Here is a 21,938-nt window from a genome sequence, read left to right on the forward strand (position 1 = left end):
TTTTGCGTAAATTGACAGTGCTATATAAGTACCTGAAATAAAAATAAAAAATAAATATTTCAAAGGTGTACTGCTTTTTTTTTTTTAATTGCCGTGACATACACTTACCAGAATGTAAACATAAACACGATTCCAAATGTGAGAACTAACTGTATGGACAACGTAAGGTAGACTTTCCGGATAAAAGCTGAAACATAAAATAGCAATGGTTATAGAATCCATAATTAAAATCCCTAATGCAGTTTAAGTTACAAAATAAATCTGTGGCCACATCAGTGCGGTAGATCACGATAGACACACAGGAGATAGCCCCATAGAAGGGGTTAAAGCTACTGATCAAACAGAGCCAGCTCCCAGAAGATTTGGGTCAGGATGGAATTTAGCGCAGTAGTCCACAGCTGCTGGATCAAAATAAATATGCAACTGTAAAGGGGAAGGAGGCAAAAAAGAGCCAACAAACTTTGTTTTAAAGTGCACTCAAAGTGATTGTAAACCATCACCTTGTAAAACAACCCATTCAGTTTAAAATAGACGAAATGCAAAACTCTTTTGTATAAATATATAAAATAATTATAAATACCTTTTTTCCCCCTTTTTTAAAGTGTTCACATTCTCTCTGTTCTCAGCAGCATAAGAGCTGGGGGAGAAGAAGCAGCAGCACACTGAGCTTCCCAGTGAATAGCTGTGCAGCGGGGGGGGGGGGCGTGTCAGGACAAGTGTGATCATTGGAGGAGAGCAGGCTGAGTTCCCAGCATAGCATAGCTAGAACTGACCACAATGTGCTCTCCTGCTTAGTGTGGTCGGTTTTAACCACTTGCTGACCGCCTCCTGTATATTTACTGCGGCACTCAGCCGCTTACAGGCAAAGCGATGTAGTATTACGTCGCTCGCCCATGAGCCTGTAGGGGGCGAGCGCGCCCCGCTCATTCCCTGCTGAGCTAGCGCGTGTGACCGGCGGCTCCGATGTCCGCCGGACACTCGCGATCTCCCGCAGGAGAGGGAGAAAGAGAGACATCTGATGTAAACACAGCCGTCTGCCATTCTCACTAAAGTAATAACAGAGGCTACGCGATCCTGCTATGTAGGATCGTATGTCTCTGTAATTACATCACAAGCCACGCCCCCCACAGTTAGAATCACGCCCCTAGGGACATACTTAACATACTTAACCCCTTGATCACTAGTAAAGTTAACCCCTTCCCTGCCAGTGTTATTTCTACAGTAACAGTGCATATTTATAGCACTGATTACTGTAGTAATGTCACTGGTACTCCCAAAAATGTCAGTCAGGGGTCCGATCTGTCCGTTGCAATGTCGCAGTCCCGCAAAAAAAAAAAAATCGCAGATCGCCGCCATTACTAGTTAAAAAAAAAAAAAAAAACAATAAAAATGACAGAAATCTTTCCCGTAGTTAGTAAACGCAATAACTTTTGCGCAAACCAATCAAAATACACTTATTGCAATTTTTTTTACCAAAAATATGTAGCAGAAAACAAATTGGCCTAAAATGTTAAAAAATTTAGATTTTTACATTTTTTTTTGAGAATTTCATATAAAAAATGTGAAAAATATTGTTATTTTTTCAAAATTGACGCTCTTTTTTTGTTTATAACGCAAAAAATAAAAATCGCACAGGTGATCAAATACCACCAAAAGAAAGCTCTGTTTGTGGGAAAAAAAGGACGTCAATTTCATTTGGGTACAGCGTTGCACGACCGCGCAATTGCCATTAAAGTCATGCAGTGCCGGATCGCAAAATAGGGCCTGGTCTTTGAGCAGCCAAATCCTCCGGGGCTTAAGTGGTTAAATAGGAAAGTAGGCGGACTGGCAGGAACACCGGGGATTTCACAAAAAGGAAGCAATACAAAGAGAACAGGAAACTTTCTCATACAAGTACATGGTATAGCAGGGACATAGCAGGAATAGGAAGTTTTGGGGTAACAAACACTTTAATCTTTTACTACCCGAAAACCAACCTGTATATGTATGTATATGTATATACTTTTTTACGAGGCCATTTTTCAGTTTTCAGTGATGTGATAGTTTGACTGACAATTACTCAGTCATGCAGCACTGCACTTACTTTTATATAATTGTTTTAGGCAGATAGAACTTTCCTGGGTTTTTTATTTGTTTGTTATATAAAAGAAAAAAAGATACATTTTTGAAGAAAAAGTGTTTCTCGTACTTTCTGTTATAAAACATATAAAAAAAAAATTCCCATATAAAAAAAAAATTCCCAAAACAGTGCGAAATACCCCAAATATTACCACTTTTTGGAAAGTGGACACCCCAAGGCGAACTCATTTTTGTCACTTTTTTTTGGAAATGATAAAAGATGCTGGTATTGAGGGGTTGAAAACATTGGAAATTGGTAATGGTGCATTGGATACATTAGGTGTACAGGTCATACACAGAGGAAGGAAAAGGTAATAGGCTCCATGTACACGGGACGTTGTAAATGGCCGTTTAGGAGCAGTTGGGCGTTTTTTTCAGAAGCCCCTGAACCCATCTACATGTTATCTTATGTGTCCATGTACACAGGGTCGTTTACAGTCATTTGCAGGCAGTTGAGTTTAGGGACGTTTTTTGGAACGCAATTATTTGCATTCGAACGTGTGTTTCCCGGCGTTTCAAACGCAGAAACGAGGCCAAACGTGACCAAACGTGATGAACATACGTTCAGCCACGTTATAAGTTTTTTTTCTTCCATTCAAAATCAATGGTTCCCTATGGGAGCCTATTGATTTGAATGGAAGTCGCACCGCAAGTCGGATCAGTATGAGAAAAAACGGCGTGGGGTCCCCCCCAAAATCCATACCAGACCCTTATCCGAGCATGCAGGCCAGGAAAGGGGAGGGGACGAGTGAGTGGCCCCACCCCCCCGGAGCTCTGCACCCCCCACCCCAAAGCACCTTGCCCCCATGTTGATGAGGACAAGGGCCTCATCCCCACAACCCTGGCCGGTGGTTGTGGGGGTCTGACGTCATCTGTGACATGAGGGGGCGGGCCTCCCGATGACGTCATTGGGGGCCACGCCCACAATGGCTATATAACAAGCTGCAGAGACCGGAGACCGGCATAATCACCGGGGACATCGTCGGAGGAGGACCGGAGGAAGAAGAAGAAGAGAAGAGCCGAGGGCAAAAGAGCAGAAGAGTGGACAGCAAAAGAGCAGAAGAGCGGACAGCAAAAGAGCAGAAGAGCAGAAGACCAGGAGAGGGAGAAGACCAGAGCAGAGAAGAACAGATGAAGATTTTTAATAAACTTTCCAAAACGTCTCCTGTCGTTATTTACATACACTGCCTTTTATGGGGTGAATGGGTACGGGTACAGTGTACCCCATACCCATTCACATAGGGAGGGAGTCCGGGATCTGGGGGGCCCCCTTGTTAAAGGGGGCTTCCAGATTCCGATGAGCCCCCTGCCTGCAGACCCCCACAACCACTGGCCAGGGTTGTGGGGATGAGGCCCTTGTCCTCATCAACATGGGGGCAAGGTGCTTTGGGGTGGGGGGTGCAGAGCTCCCCCTGCCCCAAAGCACCAACACCCCCCCATGTTGAGGGCATGTGGCCTGGTATGGTCCAGGGGGGGGGTGGGGCCGCTCGCTCGTCCCCTTTCCTGGCCTGCCGGGCTGCATGCTCGAATAAGGGTCTGGTATGGATTTTGGGGGGGACCCCACGCCGTTTTTTCGGCGTGGGGCTACCCTCAAATTCCATACCAGACCTGAAGGGCCTGGTTTGGACCCTGGGGGGGACCCCCACGCAGTTTTTTTTCCCACTTTTGGCGTGGAGTTCCCCCTCAAGATTCTCACAGATTCTCATCCTGATCCGACTTGCGGTGCGACTTCCATTCAAATCAATTGATTTTGAATGGAGGCAGAAAAAACGCTGCTAAAAGCAACGTGGCCAAACGTGCAATAACGCAAATGGAAAAAGCTACTGAAAGCACGTTTAACAGCTGCTTTTTCCCGGCATCAGAACTAGCTTTGCAGCACGTTTTTTCTAACGTCCCGTGTACATGGAGCCTAAGCAGGGGAGGACTGGGAAGGGGGGCTGGGTGGCAATTGCCCCCCGGGCCGCTCTGATGCCGGGTAAAAAGGCCGTACTCAGGGCTGGATTAATGTAGGTGCCAGACAGTGTATACAGCTGCCGGTCGCCACTACACAATGTTATACATCAAAACCTTGGATTGCGAGCATAATTCGTTCCAGAAACATGCTTGTAATCCAAAGCACTCTTATATCAAAGCAAATTTCCCCATAAGAAATAATGGAAACTCAGATGATTCGTTCCACAACCATTTATTCATAAGTCCTACAGTTTATAGTTCATATAAAAATATTATAGCATTGCGATAGGTTATATAACCATAAAATGTCCATCCACAAATAGCCGCTTCCACAAGGGGATTAGAAGCAAAATCCAGCAGGAGCTACAGAGTATCAAAGAGAAGAGAGGCGCCTCTAAGTGTAGCAATATGGTTACATTTAATGAAGGTTCAACATTTAGCAACTCGCATGGTTGATGAATAAAACGGGCACATCTAAGTATGCAGGCATCTGGGCTAAAGCTGTCCACATAGTCCATCTTCTGCACCGCCGGCTGCCAGTCTAATCCTGTTTGGGAAGACCACCCTGCAGTAAAGCGATCTGAAAGTGAGGGGCAGCATGGAAGGGATGACGTAGATGGCGATGCGGAGGATGGTCTATGTGGACAGCTTTAGCCTGGATGCCTGCATCCTTAGATGTGCCTGTTCCAATCAACCATGTGAGTTGCTAAATGTTGTACCTTCATTAAATTTAACCATATTACTACACTTAGAGGCGCCTCTCTTCTCTTTGATACTCAGCTGTGACTTGAGGCTACTTGTATATCAAGACATCGCTTGTATATCAAGTCAAAATTTATTTGAAAATGTTGCTTGTCTTGCAAAGCGCTCTTAAACCAAGTTACTCTCAAACCAAGGTTTTACTGTATTTTCAGAGCTGCAGCGGAGTGATATGAGTGTGCAGAGCATGCTCCTGCACCTGGCCAGCACAATACTAACACAGTCACTTCCCTTGAACTTTGCCCGACAGGAGCTTCCTAGGCCCCGCTTGGCGTGATGTCATTTACTGTATTTTTGTTAAACCTCCTTTGTTGCTATTAACAATAAATTATGTTACCACATTGTAACATATTTGTCTTGCTTTATAACATGAATAGGGTGAGCTGATGGATGGTGAGCTGATTGAATGGTTAAATGGGCCACTTGACTGGACTTGCCCCCCCCAGGCCCAAGGCTGGCAGCCCTCCCCTGAGCCTAAGGGGGTAAATGTACCGGTCACATACAGTGGGAGAATGTAGATAAATGTTTTAATGTTCAAATGTTCAGGATAAGGGAGGGTAAAGCTGTTAACAGGATAGGGCTGGGGTTTTACAGAAGAGGGGGGTAAAAAGGGTTAAAAATGTTTGCATGACTGCTCCACTTCTGGGGAACTAATTTATGAATGATTCCTTATCCTCCCTTTCCTCTTTTGTAAAAGGGAGGGGGCAGGCATAGATCCTTCTTCTTCCCCTACCTCTGTTGTAAAAGGAAGGGGGTGGGCTTACCAATGTATATACTACACTGTTTACATTTATGATCCCTGGTCATCAAACCAATCACATAATACAGAGCTGCTCGAATTGGCTCTGTACACAGTGGGGGGAATTTCAAAAAAGGTGTCTCAACTGGTGTCTTTGCTCATAGCAAACAATCTTGTCTTCTCCTCCCATTCTCATTTCCAGGACTTCTCTAAAGCCTCTCCCATCCTCTGGAACTCTCTAACTCAATCTGTTAGGCTATTTCCTACTCAGTCCACCTTTAAGAGATCCCTGAAAACTCATCTCTTCAGGGAAGCCTATCACACCTCCACCTAACTACTAAACTTTTTAATTCTTCCATCAGCTCATCCCTCACAGTTAATACTATTTGGACCACTTGCCCTACCACATTAGATTGTAAGCTCACATGGACAGGGCCTCCTCAGGGCTATTTTTCAGCTGGAACTTGGTGGAACTCAGTTCTGCCACCACTTACTCAGGCCCTCTGCTCCCTGCTCACCAACGTTGCTTGTAAACACAGAAGTCCGGCTTCTGTATTTACAAGTGACAGCTTATCGCCCAACAGCTTCCACAGATCTGGTCTCCTGAGCGGCTTTCACTGAGTGTAGGATGAGGACAAGGGAGATGCAGGTGCCTGGAGTGCAGTGCGAATGCCGACACCCCTACTGGATGATCTCCCTGCAAGTGAGAGAGACGGAACCACCTACAGGGTGCGGGGAGGTACTAGAGCCAGCTGGGTGCTTCAGCTTAATACAGAAAAAAAAGTATGGTGGAAGATGGTGGAGCTTTTAAGGAGGGGGGGAGAATATGGGGTCAGTGGAGGGGGGGGGGGTGGTTGCATGCAGAGGTCAGAGCAGAAGAGGGGTGAAAGTAGAATTTGGACGGGAATGCAGAGGTAAGTAGCTGTGGAAGAAGGCTGAACTCTGCACCCTGTGTGTAGCGCACCCCTGAACTCTGCACTCTGTGTTACTCCTCCCCCTGAACTATTCATTCCTGGTATTTATTGCCTCTTTAACCACTTTACCACCGGAGGATTTTGCTGTCTTCCGTCCAGGCCACTTTTTGCGATTCGGCGCTGTGCGACTTTAACTGACAATTGCGCGGTCGTGCGACGCCGTACCCAAACGAAATTTACGTCCTTTTTTTCCCACAAACAGAGCTTTCTTTTGGTGGTATTTGATCACCTGTGCGATTTTTACTTTTTGTGCTATAAACAAAAAAAGAGCGTTTATTTTGAAAAAATAACAATATTTTTCACATTTTTTTATATGAAATTCCCCCCCAAAAAAATGTAAAAATCAATTTTTTTTTAAATTTTTGGCCAATTTGTTTTATGCTACCTATGTTTAGTAAAAAAAATCGCAATAAGCGTATTTTGATTGGTTTGCGCAAAAGTTATTTCGTTTACTAACTAAGGGAAAGGTTTCTGTCATTTTTGGTGTTTTTTTTTTTTAACGCGTAATGGCGGTGATCTGCGATTTTTTTTGCGGGACTGCAACATTGCGGCGGACAGATCGGACCCTTGACTGACATGTTTGACACTTTTGGGGGTACCAGTGACATTTCTACAGTAATCAGTGCTATATATATGCACTGTTACTGTAAAAATGACACTGGCAGGGAAGGGGTTAATTTTATTGGAGAGGTAGGGGTTAATGTATGCCTGGTGCTTACTGACGTGTGGGGGGGGGAGGTGACTATGTGACAGAAGGACAGATCGGATGTCCAGCTATGCTGAACACTCCGATCTGTCAGTCCCTGTCACTATGGAGATCCGCCCGCTGTGTTTACACACAGCGGGCGGATCTCCAGACTCGATCCCCGACGATCGGGGCAGAGCAGCGGCAATCGCCGCTGCTCCTCCCCTGGCCCGACTCCCGCTGTGAATGAACACAGCGGGAGCGAGCCTCCGCCCACAAGGGGCGGAGTCCAGTGACGTAGGTCTATGTCGCTGGACGGGATCGCGGCACTTTGCCGCAGTAGCCTCCATGTGAGCGGGGGCTAAAGTGGTTAAGACCCTCCCCACTGTTAGTGAAATTTGACCACATCCACTGTTTATTGCGGTTGGAGGGGGTGTGTGTGTGTTGGGAAGGGGGGGGGGGGGTCATGGTTGAATTCCTGCACCAAGTTTCTGAAAAAAAATAGCCCTGGCCCTCCTAATCCTATTGTTTTGTATTGTAACTGGGCCATCTCCCTTTATATTGTAAAGTGCTGTACAAACTGTTGGCGGTATACAAATCCTGTATGATAATAATAGGTAACAAGCCTAAGATTGCACCAGGTGGTAATAATGAAGGCAGAGCCTCCCATTCAGAACAAACATGGTGAAACAAGCAGCAGTTTCTTCATAAAGGGGCATCCTTAACCATCTATGTGAAGGAACTTAGGAGATGTGAATTTATTTAGAAATCATACCACTTATGGACCGAGTGTGACTGACCTGCGTACTCTGGGTTTCCAGTTTTTGATCCATGCCCGTTTGACCTCTCTTAACCGGGGGTCAAAGGTTCCGGTGAGTGGACATCTCAACTAGAGTACGTGGTTTCTGCCAGTATTTGAGATTATCAGCTGTATGGTGTTGGATTTCCTCTTTTTTCACTCACAACTGATCTTATGGACTTTATGGACTGCCGACTGCCTAACGACTATTTACGTCGGCAGTCAGCCCCTCACAGGCAAATGACGTAGATCTACGTCGCTAGCCTGTGAGGCTTTAGGGAGCGAGCGCGTGCCGCCGGAGGCCCGCTCCCGCCCCCCACGCGTGTGAGCGGCAGGCCGGTGTCTGCCGCTCACTCGCGACCGTCGTTTACACCGGGAGAAAGGCAGGCGGCTAGTGTAAACAAAGCCGCCTGTCATTCTCCCCTGTGTAACAGCAGAGATCATACGGTCCTGCTACGTAGGACCGTAGATCTCTGCTGTTACATCACAAGCCACATCCAGTCACAGTAAGAAGCACGCCCCTAGGGACACACTTAACCCCTCCTTCTCAAATAAAGTTAACCCCTTCCCTGCCAGTGTCATTTTTACAGTAACAGTGCATATGTATATCACTGATTACTGTAGTAATGTCACTGGTACCCACAAAAGTGTCACAAATGTCAGTCAAGGATCCGATCTGTCCGCCGTAATGTCGCAGTCCCGCAAAAAAAAAAAAAATCACAGATCGCCGCCATTACTCGTTAAAAAAAAAAACAATAAAAATGACAAAAATCTTTCCCTTAGTTAGTAAACGCAATAACTTTTGCGCAAACCAATCAAAATACGCTTTTTGTGATTTTTTTTACCAAACATATGTAGCAGAAAACAAATTGGCCTAAAATGTTAAAATTTTGATTTTTAAATTTTTTTGGGGGGGAATTTCATATAAAAAAATGTGAAAAATATTGTTATTTTTGCAAAATTGTCGCTCTTTTTTTGTTTATAGCGCATGATCAAAAAAATTGCACAGGTGATCAAATACCACCAAAAGAAAGCTCTGTTTGTGGGAAAAAAAGGACGTCAATTTCATTTGGGTACAGCGTCGCACGACCGTGCAATTGTCCGTTAAAGTCACGCAGTGCCGAATCGCAAAATAGGCCCTGGTCAGGAAGGGGGTAAAATCTTCCGGGGCTTAAGTGGTTAAGTTCTTATCATATGCCTTCAATATAGATTTGGCACTGTACCCTTTTTTTGCTATTGATAATAATAGGTGTTATGGATTTAAATTTCTCTTTTGATAGGTTCAGTTGAGTTCCTCTTTAAGAAAGGATAATAGTACTTCTGCAGGTAAATATCAAAGAACTATTATAACAATGAAGTCCCTGTATCTCATTGTACGCCATAATCAATACATTGAATTGTCCTTGTTAAATCACTGGAAAGGCATCTGTAATGTAACAAGTACCACCATACTGCAGATAAGAAGTCTATGTTCTCACCAGTGATATTGTATGGAACTGCACACACACAGCGGTTAATCATTAGCCATTAGTATTTTCCAAGGCAGACCTTTAGCCCTTGATCATAATCAAACACATTACATTAAGTGAGGGCCATAATGCTCACTGATATTTCAGATTTTGTGATTAATACTTACTAATACATTTTAAAACTACCACCAAAGCAACCACTGTGCAGGTCTGTGACAGATAGGGGACCATGGGGCGAGTTAGCAGGGCCTACAAGGTAAGCATTGCAGTACTGCGTCATATTAGCTTCCTACACAACAAACAGACCTCAGACACTGCAGTTGTGTCCCACTGGATGTTGCTGGGATTGATGCAGTGAGACCCGTCACCCCCAACTCCACCTACTTTACTATGTAGGTAGCTGAGGCGTAACTAGAACCTTCAGGGCCCCGGTGCAAGAAACCATGAATGGCCCCCGGACCCCTGGCCAGGGCCCTTCCCTTCAAGCCTGGGGCTCTTCCCACGGATCCTGGGGCCCTTTACTCTCATTGCGGGGGCCGGTATTACGGTCCTGCAGCGGGACCCTTTCACAAGTTCTGCAGTGGGCCCCCTTCCTGCCATCTTGGGGCCTCCCCACGGTGGTGGAATGCCAGGGCCGGGTCGCAAGTGTGACCTTTGCGATCCTGGAAGTTCACCCACTGGTGTCAGTAGTTTTTATTTTTTGGTAATTTAATTGTATTATTTTTTATCATATAATTTTATTTTATTTTTACAATGTCACTGACTATGACCATTCAGAAAAGGAAGGAGCTGGTAAATTACATATTTACCGACCCCTTCCTGGTTCTCTATTGTGACACATCCCTTGCAGTAGCCAGCAGGAGAGGAGAGGGGGCACAATGGGGGGGGGGGGCACACAGGGGCCCAGAGACAGCAGAACACAAGTGAACTGGATAGGAGGAGTGGCGGGGGAAGCATACAGAGGAACCAATCCCCTCCATTTTCCTCCTGCAGCTACAGGAGGAAGAAGGAGGATAGTGATTTCTCTACATGCTGCCACCGCACCACCTCCCCTCCTATCCAGGTGTACAGGGGAGACGCACAGGCCCCCTGGAGCATTGGGCCCGGTTGCCATTGCAACCCCTGCAACCCCTGTAGTTATGCCCCTGGTAGGTAGCGTTCCCTACTCGATGCTATGCCTGGTGTCATTTTGAAAAAAAGGCCCCAGGAGCTTCTGTTTGGGCCATATGTGTGTGTGTTCTCCCGGTAAGAAAGGGGTAACTGCGTGGTGGCCAGTTAAATGGGGAGAAGAGGTCTTCTACCGACATCCATGCACGGAACATTTGTACTGAACAACCTGTGATGCCATGCAACCTGTATATAGAGCTGTATGTGTAAGCTACATGAAAGGAAGCCTAAAATTGGCAGCTAACACAAAATTGTAATACAAATACTATGATGAAGATCTAATTTTTTTGCACAGACATGAAATCCATTTAAGTAAATATTAGACAATGTTAAAGTATCCTTTCACATTTCTTTGCCATGGGTCAAAGGTGTCTTCTGAAGAGCCTTGAGGATTGACATACAGGAAAACCTAGCCAGTCATTGCTTGAACTCCACCCTCCTCTTCAGCAGAGATCAATGCCATGGCAGTGGTGATTCCAATGAACCCAGCAGAAAGGTATTGTATCTGTACTTTTAATATGCAGGAATTGATCCAGGGGTAATTTATCCAAATTAATCAAATTTAAAGTGTTATTAAACCCAGGAGCCTGCATTCACTATATCTGGTCTCCCACAGTACACAGAACATAGAAATTCTATTATTTTAGTAAATATAAACTGCTAAATACCTTTTCTCATCAGCAGTATATAGCAGTTTTGTGACTTCTATCAGTTCCTAGTAAAGCTTGTAGGAGGAGTTTTCATTCTACTCTGACCCTCTGCCTGCACATGTCTGGACAGCACTGATTGGCCCTGTGCTGATCACATGCACTCTCCCAAAAACAAAAAAAACTCTCTAGCAATACACACCAAACTGAGCATGTGCATCCCGTTCCCTGGCTCTGTAAATATCGGGTTATTTTTTGGAGACAGTGAAAGAAGAGGAGGATCAGAGAGACAGGATCAAACAGCCTTTATACACAATGTGGAGGATTAACCCCTTAGGTTCCACAGTGAGTATAACAAGCATGCTTTACTGGATATAAACACTGATTTTACTGTTGTAGGTTGAGAAACACTTTAAAGGTTTAGCTTTTATAGTTCAAAAGAAGTGTAATTTGGCAGCTTAACCAATTCTGGACCAGAAGCCACTTTTTGAGATATGGCACTGCATTATTTTAACTGACAATTGCGTGGCATGCGACACTGTACCCAAATAAAATTGATGTCCTTTTTTTCCTACAAATAGAGCTTTCTTGTGATGGTATTTGATCACCTCTGTGGATTTTATTTTTTACACTAAAGAAAAAAGAGCGACAATTCTGAAAAAAAAGAAAACATTTTTGATTTCTACTATAAAACATTCCCAATAAAAAAAATAAAAATCCAATTTTTTTCATCAGTTTAGGCCAATTTGTATTCTGCTACATATTTTTGGTAAAAAAAAATCCCAATAAGTGTATTTTGATTGGTTTGTGCAAAAGTTATCGCATCTACAAACTATTGGAAAGATTTATGCCATTTTTATTTTTTTTTTACTAGTAATGGCGGCGATCTGCAATTTTTAGCGGGACTGCGACAATGCGGCGGACAGATCGGACACTTAACTGACACTTTTGAGGGGACCAGTGACATTACTACAGTAATCAGTGCTACAAAATATGCACTGTCACTGTACTAAATACACTGGCAGGGAAGGTGTAAACATCAGGGGCGATCAAAGGGTTAAATGTGTGCCTAGGGGATGCTTTCAAACTGTGTGGGGGTTGTACTTACTGGATGAACACAGAGACCTGTGTTCCTAAATAGAAGGAACACAGTATCCCTGTGTTCATCACTGACAGATTAGCGGTGTGCCATTTTTACATCGGCAGACTGCTGTTCTGTCTCCATATGGAGCGTTCGCGGGTGCCCGAGGGACATCACGTCCACCGGACACGCTAATTGGTTTCCCCAATAGTCAATCGTTGCGTGCGCACGCCCCCACTTACTGCAGGTACATACAGGTATGTTGTTTTGCGTAACAGAGCTGATCTGCCATGTTATAACTACGGCAGCTAGTTGGCAAGTGGTTAAAGGATAAGTTCACCTTTTGACAAGAAAATAAGAAATTCACATTTCTTTGCAGGTAAAATAAAATGTGCATTTATTATTTTTTGTGTTTGGAGCCTGTAAAGCATTGCACCAGTGATCAGCAGATGGCAGATGCCATACAGGTCCATGTACTGTATCTGCTTGCACGTACCTCATAGGAGGAAGCCGATACATTCTGACTGGAAGACTCAATGAACTACCACAGTACTCACAGCGCCATGGTAGTTCATTGAAAACTACAAGCTGACACCAACAAAGGCTGCTGGACCTTGTAGTTTTCCATTCACAGAGGACTGTGAATGAGTGACACCAGTTGGGCGGGGCTCGGCATGGCCACGTCTTTTTGGAATTGTGGCAGCAGAAACAGGGAGAAGATCCCCGGTCTGCTGTCACAAATATGTGTAACATGTAACATGTTATAAAAGGTGAACCTATCCATTAAGTCTGGAGGACTTTTTAAATATAGAGAGCCCAACTTGGATTATGCTTAATGAACGCCTCTCGGCAACCCTCTTGGATAAAAGAACCCAATTTGACAAAACATGGGAACCCTGGATTCAATATCTGTCGGCTCCATTGTAGCTTGACATTCGCCTAGGCCCCCTTAGCATAGCAGCACCCGAAGCGTGCTCACTCACTCTTCACCCTATCCCTCTATTCCTTTCTGGCACCTACCCTTTTCCACTACTTTTTCTTTCTATTCTTCTTTCTCTTTCCTTTTGTTGCTTAACCATGTTATGGTTGGGGGATGTTACACCCCACTGTAATCTTTGCTGTAGGGCTCACCCTCCTGCCCCAGGACCCTGTGGCGTTTGGTGGTTGGGAGGGGAGGGGGGTGGCCCACACCCTTCCGAGGCTTCCGGGTGACAACTGACAGAATGATCGCCGGGCGCACCGGATCTTTGAATCTTCATAACTATGTAATTGATATTCATGGTTAATTTTTGTGAATGTGCAATGTTTTACTTACTTCATTTTCCAAGTTTTACATTTCATACAATCTCAATTGTTTTGTAACGCCTATGTTCTGTTTTGTTACATTTTGGACTGATTCAGGAAAAAACCCAATAGAAATGATTGAAAACGAAAATATAGAGAACCCTATAAAACAGTTCCATCATGTACACAGTGTGGCTAAATTGAGCACCAACCTACCTCTTCTGATGGCACGCTCAGAGAATGGGCTGCTATCCTGGAGACCAATAGTGTAGTCCGGGGGTACTTCTACATCGGGCTTGTTCCCGAGGAAGGCCTGGTGCGGTTGGTCAGGAGGATTAGGAGGAGGGTAGACGTTGTATGCCGGCCCACCCATCAGTGGTGGGTTGTGTTCACTGTATGGTGGCGGGTTTGGCATATAGCCAGGATTCTGATTGTAGGGTGCCGGGGGGTAGGCAGGGTTTTGCACAGAGTAAACATAGGTCGTCTCCGGACCGGGGACATTATCCTGCTGACTTTTTTGCATTTTTATTTCTGCCCAAAAAAAAAATAAAACAGATTACATTATTTACATGAAAAAAAAATCCAATACGCAAATTTTCTTTGACAAAAGCTGTGATGTCCTATAATGTACCATCTTTTGTTGCGAAAAAGATTGATAAGGACTTGAAACTCCAGGCAAACAGCTAAACACACAATTAAAATACATTGATTTATCTGCCCGAGGATTTTTTATTTCTGTCTTTCTGCTTGTGAGATCTGCACACCCCTGCCACAAAGCACAGCCCTGTTTGGTAAAACAGGAAAGCTGATTTTTTTCTGCTGTTGTTCAGTAACACTTGGGGTTGGTTTACTAAACGCAAATAGTTTATTCACTTTGCAAGGGAATTTTCTCCATATCTTAGTAAATGATGTGCGAGCAAAAATGCTGTCTTTTTCACTTATACATGATTTGGTATTCTTTGCAAAGTGAAATTTCACCACATTCACTAAGCTTTGGGAACAATTCCATTGCAAAGTGTACTTTGCCATGCAAAGTGAACAGGCCATTTGCCTTAAAGGAGATGTACAGCCAAAGCTTGTTTGGCTATACATCTCCTATGGATCACAGGAGTGCAGTTCGTTCTGCACTCCTGTGACCCGTTTTCAACAGAGAGCAGTCTGAAGTCCGCTCTCTGTTGATGTTAGGGATGTCGGTCCAGGCACCGCGTCATCACGACCACGGAGTGGGGATCCGCCAGGTGCCTGGACCGACACCTGGCTCAGCCTCTCATGAGCCCCTGAGAGCCTGAGCCGGCTGCTCCCTGCCCCTCCACAGCCCACATCTCCAATGAGCGAGGAGGGGGCAGACCAGAGAGCCGGTGACTGACAGTCAGCAGCTCTCTGCTTGGGGAGCTGTCAAAACCGAGCGATCATCGATGTTTGATCACTCGGTTCTCAGTACACAGACGCCGGGGACAGATGCAGCATCGGACAGGTAAGAATTAAGGCCTGTGAGTTTATATGGGCTTAAGCCCACTGTCAGCTGACTTCACTCAGGGGGTCCAGACTCTGGAGCGATCCCAACTTTACAGTTGGAATCAACCCAGATGCCTAGATCGGCTGCTGGAGTCGCTGAGAACCTGAGCCAACCACTCCCATCCCCTCCACAGCCCAGCGCTCCAGTGAGCACTGGAGGGGAAGAGCAGAGAGTCGGTGACTGACAGTCAATGGCTGTCTGCAGACTGAACACAGAGAATTGAGTGATCAGCAGTGTTTGATTCCTCACTTCTCGGTCTTAGAGGTGGCGAGGGAAATCTGTAGCTGGAATCAGTGCTGCAGCCATCTAGGCGAGTATGGTCATTTATTTTTTTTGATCCCCAAACTTCTCTTTTAAAATAACTACACAAGTGACAGAAAACAAAAACTAAATACATTTTGCTCCTATTTAGCCCCTCTTGACTTTTAGTTAACTATAATCAGACCTGATTAACCCCTTTCCCATTAGTATTTGTTTATTTTATTTCTATAATTAAATATTAGTATTTAAACTAAACTATTTTAACTTTTTGTTGCTTTAATTTTTTTTTAATTGTGTTCCATTTTATTTTAAGTGCCATATTAAAAATTTGCAGAATTTCAAAAAATCATTTGAAGTTATAATTTTTTTGGTTATAATTTTATAATGTTTTGTAACAAAATTGTAATTTTATTGTAATTACAAATAGAATAAATTATAGAATGTATAAATACAAAATGTATACTTTTTATTTACAGTTAACCTATTTTTTTTAACACTGATCAAATTATACGGTTTTTTTTTTTTTTTTTTTTAGTTGTGTTTCTATTTTCTATGCATTGCATAGAAAATTACATCAGACATTTATTTATTTATTTTCTATATATCACAATGATAACAGTAAACAGGGCAAATAGAGAGTGTGATTCTCCATAATGGGGGCACAGACAGCAATAAAACCTCACAAGCTTTCTAATCCCTTTCTACTCTATCTAAAACTTAACAATGTTTTCCCTTTAATTATACTTGAATTGGGCTTTATCAAAGTAGAAAAAAAAACTATTACAACAGAAAAGTCCAATTAAAACAAAAAAAAAAAAAATTGCTGCCGAAGTCTTGCATTGTGGCAAATACATTCACCTCTGGCAACCCTCTTCCTGAACAGAAGCTATTGTTCTTGACACAAAAAAAGGTGTAAGAAATGAAGGGTCACTACAAGGTCTTTTATCTTCTAAGTGCCCTGTACACATTGCAATGCACCCTTTACTGACACCAACAATGGGGCATCATTTCTGTTACTGACATCAACAACGTGGGATTATTTCTCCCATTGACACCAAAGATGGTGCACTATTCCTTTCACTGACACCAATGATTGGGCACTATTCTTCCTCCTAATTCCAAAGATGCACTGTTTACTCCCACTGATATCAGGACAATTTCAAACAATGGGCCACTATTTCTCCCACTGACACCAATGATGGGGCACTATTCCTCACACTGACACCAACGATGGGGCACTATTCCTCCCACTGATACCAACGATGGGACACTATTTCTCCCACTGACACCAATGATAGGGCACTATTCCTCCCACTGATACCAATGATGGGGCACTATTCCTTCCACTGACACCAACGATGGGACACTATTCCTCCCACTGATACCAATGACGGAGCACTATTCCTCACACTGACACCAACGATGGGGCACTATTCCTCCCACTGATACCAATGATGGGGCACTATTCCTCCCAGTGATGCCGATAGGGCACTATTCCTCCCAATGATACCAATGATGGGGCACTATTCCTTCCACTGACACTAACGATGAGGCACTATTCTTTCCCACTGACACCAATGATGGGACACTATTCCTTCCACTGACACCAACGATGAGGCACTATTCCTCCCACTGATACCAATGACAGGGCACTATTCCTCCCACTGATACCAATGATGGAGCACTATTCCTTCCACTGATACCAGTGATGGGTCATTATTCCTTCCAGTGACACCAATGATGGGACACTATTCCTCCCACTGATAGCAATGATAGGGCACTATTCCTCCCACTGATACCAATGATGGAGCACTATTCCTCCCACTGACACCAACGATGGGGCATTATTCCTCCCACTGATACCAATGATGGAGCACTATTCCTCCCACTGATACCAACGATGGGGCACTATTCCTCCCACTGATACCAATAATGGAGCACTATTCCTCCCACTGATACCAACGATGGGGCACTATTACTCCCACTGATACCGATGATTGGACACTATTCCTTCCACTGACACCAACGATGAGGCACTATTCCTCCCACTGATATCAATGATAGGGCACTATTCCTCCCACTGATACCAATGATGGAGCACTATTCCTCCCACTGATACCAATGATGGAGCACTATTCCTCCCACGGATACCAATGATGGAGCACTATTCCTCCCACTGACACCAACGATGGGGCATTATTCCTCCCACTGATACCAATGATGGAGCACTATTCCTCCCACTGATGCCAACGATGGGGCACTATTCCTCCCACTGATACCAATGATGGGGCACTATTCCTTCCACCGACACCAACGATGGGGCACTATTCCTCCCATTGATACCAATGATGGAGCACTATTCCTCCCACTGACACCAACGATGGGGCACTATTCTTCCTACTGACACAAATGATGGGGCACTATTCCTCATTCTGAAACCAACGATGGGGCACTATTTCTCCCCCATAATGCCAAAGATGCAGTCCCATGGATGCCAGGACAATTTCAAATGATGGGGCACTATTCCATCCATTGACACCAATGATCGGATACTATTCTTCCCACTGATACCAATGATGGGGCACAATTCCCGCCACTGACACTAACGATGGGGCACTATTCGTCCCCATAATGCCAAATAAGCACTGTTTACTTTCACTGGTGCCAGTACAACTTAAAAAAAAATGGGGCACCATTCCTCCCATTGACACCAATGATGGGGCACTATTTTTCCCACTGATACCAACAATGGAGCACTATTCCTCCCACTGACACCAACAATAGAGCACTATTACTCCCCCCAATGCCATAGATGCACTGTTAACTCCCACTGATGCCAGAACAATTTCTACTTCCAATACGTCCCCCTAAAGTCTGAATGACAGTAAACTGGCCTTTTGTTTACAAAGTTTGGAGACCCCTGTTGTAGACAAACAAAAATACCACTCTAATGCTCCTATCACTGATATCAGCCAACGTGACATGTAATGAACTGATGCAGATCGTATAAAACAGCTCATCAGGCTACAATGTGCTACAGAAAAATGGCAACTGATCGAACACACAGGACAACGACTCACTGTAACCAAAACCAGGTAATGTAAGATGGCTTCAGCTCTGCTCTCCATCCGCAGGAGAGGTCCCTCAGACATATCTTGCCCCCTAGTGGGTTCAATCATTGACGATTAAGCCCACTAGGGGGTGAAATGCATCTGGGGGACTTCTCCTGTGGGTGGGCTCAAGGGGAAGCTGCCTTGGGCCCCATAACAATGACTGGACTTAGGGCAACTGCCCCTTTCGCCCTGTGTTAAAGATGGCCCTGCTGGACCCCCCTTTCAGCAACAGCATAACTTGGTTAAGGGCACTGGTCAAAACATCCGTAGTCTGATTGGACAGTGAAGTATCAGCACCGCAGAGGGTATATTTTTGCTTTCTCCTGTCATGCGCATGCAGCAGAGCCTGACCTGTTCCTAGTGCTTCCTTTACCTCTGCCAGTCTGAGTGCTGCTTTGCAGGCGATTACAAATGGATATTACAAATTACAAATTCTTATCATTACACTGGTCACATACATCAATATTTCTAATAAAATGCAGATTTAAATGTGTACGCCTTTGCTTTATGCATTATTTTTAAGATTCTAATTATTTCTAAGTACGTCAGCCATTTTTCGCCACATTTATAAAAAGTCAAAAGAGCTAACAGGCATACCAGAGAAAAATGGGAACTGAAAATTTCACAATAAATGGGGCGCAGTTTTGGGGAACAAATCTGGCCAACTTAGCAGAGTTTTACATGTAATTCTAGTAGCCCTATTAGCCAGAGGCGTAACTAGAACCTTCAGGGCCCCGATGCAAGAAACCATGAAGGGCCCCCCAGACCCCTGGCCGGGGCCCTTCCCTTCAAGCCCGGGGCTCTTCCCACTAATCCTGGGGCTCTTTAATCTCATTGCATGGCCTTTTATTATGGTCCCGCATCAGGATCCTTTCACAAGTTCTGCAGTGGGCCCCCTTCCTGCAATCTTGGGGCCTCCCCACAGTGGTGAAATGCCAGGGCCCGGTCGCAAGTGTGACCTTTGAGATCCTAGAAGTTCACCCACTGGTTTGCTACCGGGCCCCCTGGAGCATGGGGCCCGGTAGCGATTGCAACCCCTGCAACCCCTGTAGTTACGCCCCTGCTATTAGCCATTGTTGTCAACATGCAAACTTTTTTTTTTCAAAGAGTATGTGACCTTTTCATAGATATGTATTTCAACAAAATATGTAAAAAAAACAAAAAAAAAAACAACTAAAATTAGCTGGCAAATGGTTAACAAATACGAAAAATAAAAATAAAATGAACAAAATGGTCATAAACAAGGCGAATAAAGACAGTAAAAGAAAAAAACATTCATTAAAAAATAGCCCACTATTTAATAACTGTATTCACTGGTGTTTATTATATTTGCCTGGAGTCCAGCTGTAATTACAACTGGGAAACACAAAACAGTACATTTAAAAAAAATACACATGGGATTGAATCAATATTTTAAAAAATACGAACAAGAAAATCGAATTTAAAATAAAAAGAGGAAGAGATGTGTATTAGGAATCGTGTCCTGCACTTCAGTGCATAACAGTACAAACTCATATGTATAAATGTTAAGATTGTGAATATCACTTCTACATAAAATGTGCAAATCATTTACATGAAATTGGAAAATTACATTTCACAGAATACTCTGTAAAATGTGCCTTATCATACATTTGTCATTCGCTATTGCCCTTGAAATTTATTTAAATAAAAAAAATAAAAAAATATTTTGAACAAAATTTGAAATTGACAAAATTCTAAGCGCAAGATAATAAAAAATGTCATAGAATTCAGAACATTAGGTAGTAATTTCACAATAAAAATGTGTTTATAAAAATAGTAGGCATGGGTATCATAAACATTATTGTAAATAATTCTAGATAATATTTTAAAAATCATATAAGAAATTCTTACCTACTGGATCCAAGCTTTAGCCTTGTCGTTCCAGATAATCAGTGACAGCCAGTAACAGGCATCGTTCACACTGAACCCACTAACCAAACAGTTTTATTTCATGTCAAAGTTCGTCACCATCTGCTGGGCAGCACAGACCTGATTGGTAGAGAGAGGTGTTTACACAACTCAAGAATGGATAACACTTTTCCTTCCTAGTTTGGGAATTGTAAAATGCAAATATACTGTAACAGTGCATAGTGTCAATCTAGGGATTGTTTATTGCTCTAAATATATACAGTATATATATATATAAATATATATATATACACATACATACATACATACAGTATCTCACAAAAGTGAGTACACCCTTCACATTTTTGTAAATACTTTATTATACATTTCCATGTGACAACACTGAAGAAATGACGCCTTTGCTACAATGTAAAGTAGTGAGTGTACAGCTTGTATAACAGTGTAAATTTGCTGTCCCCTAGAAATAACTCAAAACAAAGCTATTAATGTCTAAACTGCTGGCAACAAAAGTGAGTACACCCCTAAATGAAAATGTCCAAATTGGACCCAATTAGCCATTTTCCCTCCCCGGTGTCATGTGACTCGTTAGTGTTATAAGGTCTCAGGTGTGAATTGGGAGCAGGGGTGTTAAATTTGGTGTTATTGATCTTACTCTCACATACTGGTCACTGAAAGTTCAACATGGCACCTCATGACAAAGAACTCTCTGAGCATCTGTAAAAAATAATTGTTGCTCTACATAAAGATGACCTAGGCTATAAGAGATTGCCAAGACCCTGAAACTGAGCTGCAGCATGGTGGCCAAGACCATACAGCGGTTTAACAGGACAGGTTCCACTCAGAACAGGCCTCGCCATGGTCGACCAAAGAAGATGATTGCACACGCTCAGCATCATATCCAGAGGTTGTCTTTGGGAAATAGACGTATGAGTGCTGCCAGCATTGCTGCAGAGGTTGAAGGGGTGGGGGGTCAGCCTGTCAGTGCTCAGATCATACGCCGCACACTGCATCAAATTGGTCTACAGAAGGAAGCCTCTTCTAAAGATGATGCACAAGAAAGACCGCAAACAGTTTGCTGAAGACAAGCAGACTAAGGACATGGATTACTGGAACCATGTCCTGTGGTCTGATAAGACCAAGATAAACTTATTTGGTTCAGATGGTGGCAATCGCGTGAGGAGTACAAAGTGTGTCTTGTCTACAGTCAAGCATGGTGATGGGAGTGTAATGATCTGGGGCTGCATGAGTGCTACCGGCACTGGGGAACTACAGTCATTGAGGGAACCATGATTGCCAACATGTACTGTGACATACTGAAGCAGAGCATGATCCCCTCCCTTCGGAGACTGGGCCGCCGGGCAGTATTTCAACATGATAACGACCCCAAATACACCTTCAAGCTGACCACTGCCTTGCTAACGAAGCTGAGTGTAAAGGTGATGGACTGGCCAAGCATGTCTCCAGATCTAAACCCTATTGAGCA

The 21,938-nt window shown here is 43.8% G+C and overlaps 1 protein-coding gene across 1 annotated transcript in view; it reads right to left on the reverse strand.

Annotated features, from left to right (window-relative positions):
* The window catches only part of LOC309555404 (protein lifeguard 3-like), a 57,054-nt gene extending 36,503 nt beyond the window's left edge, over window positions 1-20,551 (reverse strand). The window contains exons 1-3 of the mRNA XM_082257418.1: window positions 20,438-20,551; window positions 13,892-14,206; window positions 109-187 (exon numbers count right to left, since the gene is read on the reverse strand). Of these exons, the coding sequence (XP_082113544.1) occupies window positions 109-187; window positions 13,892-14,198 (386 nt within the window). The 5' untranslated portion in view covers window positions 14,199-14,206; window positions 20,438-20,551. The remainder of the gene's footprint in view (window positions 1-108; window positions 188-13,891; window positions 14,207-20,437) is intronic.
* Window positions 20,552-21,938: the final 1,387 nt, after the last annotated feature.

Source organism: Pelophylax lessonae (genome assembly GCF_965119305.1).
Source record: "Pelophylax lessonae genome assembly, chromosome: 5".
Taxonomy (NCBI): Eukaryota; Metazoa; Chordata; class Amphibia; order Anura; family Ranidae; genus Pelophylax; species Pelophylax lessonae.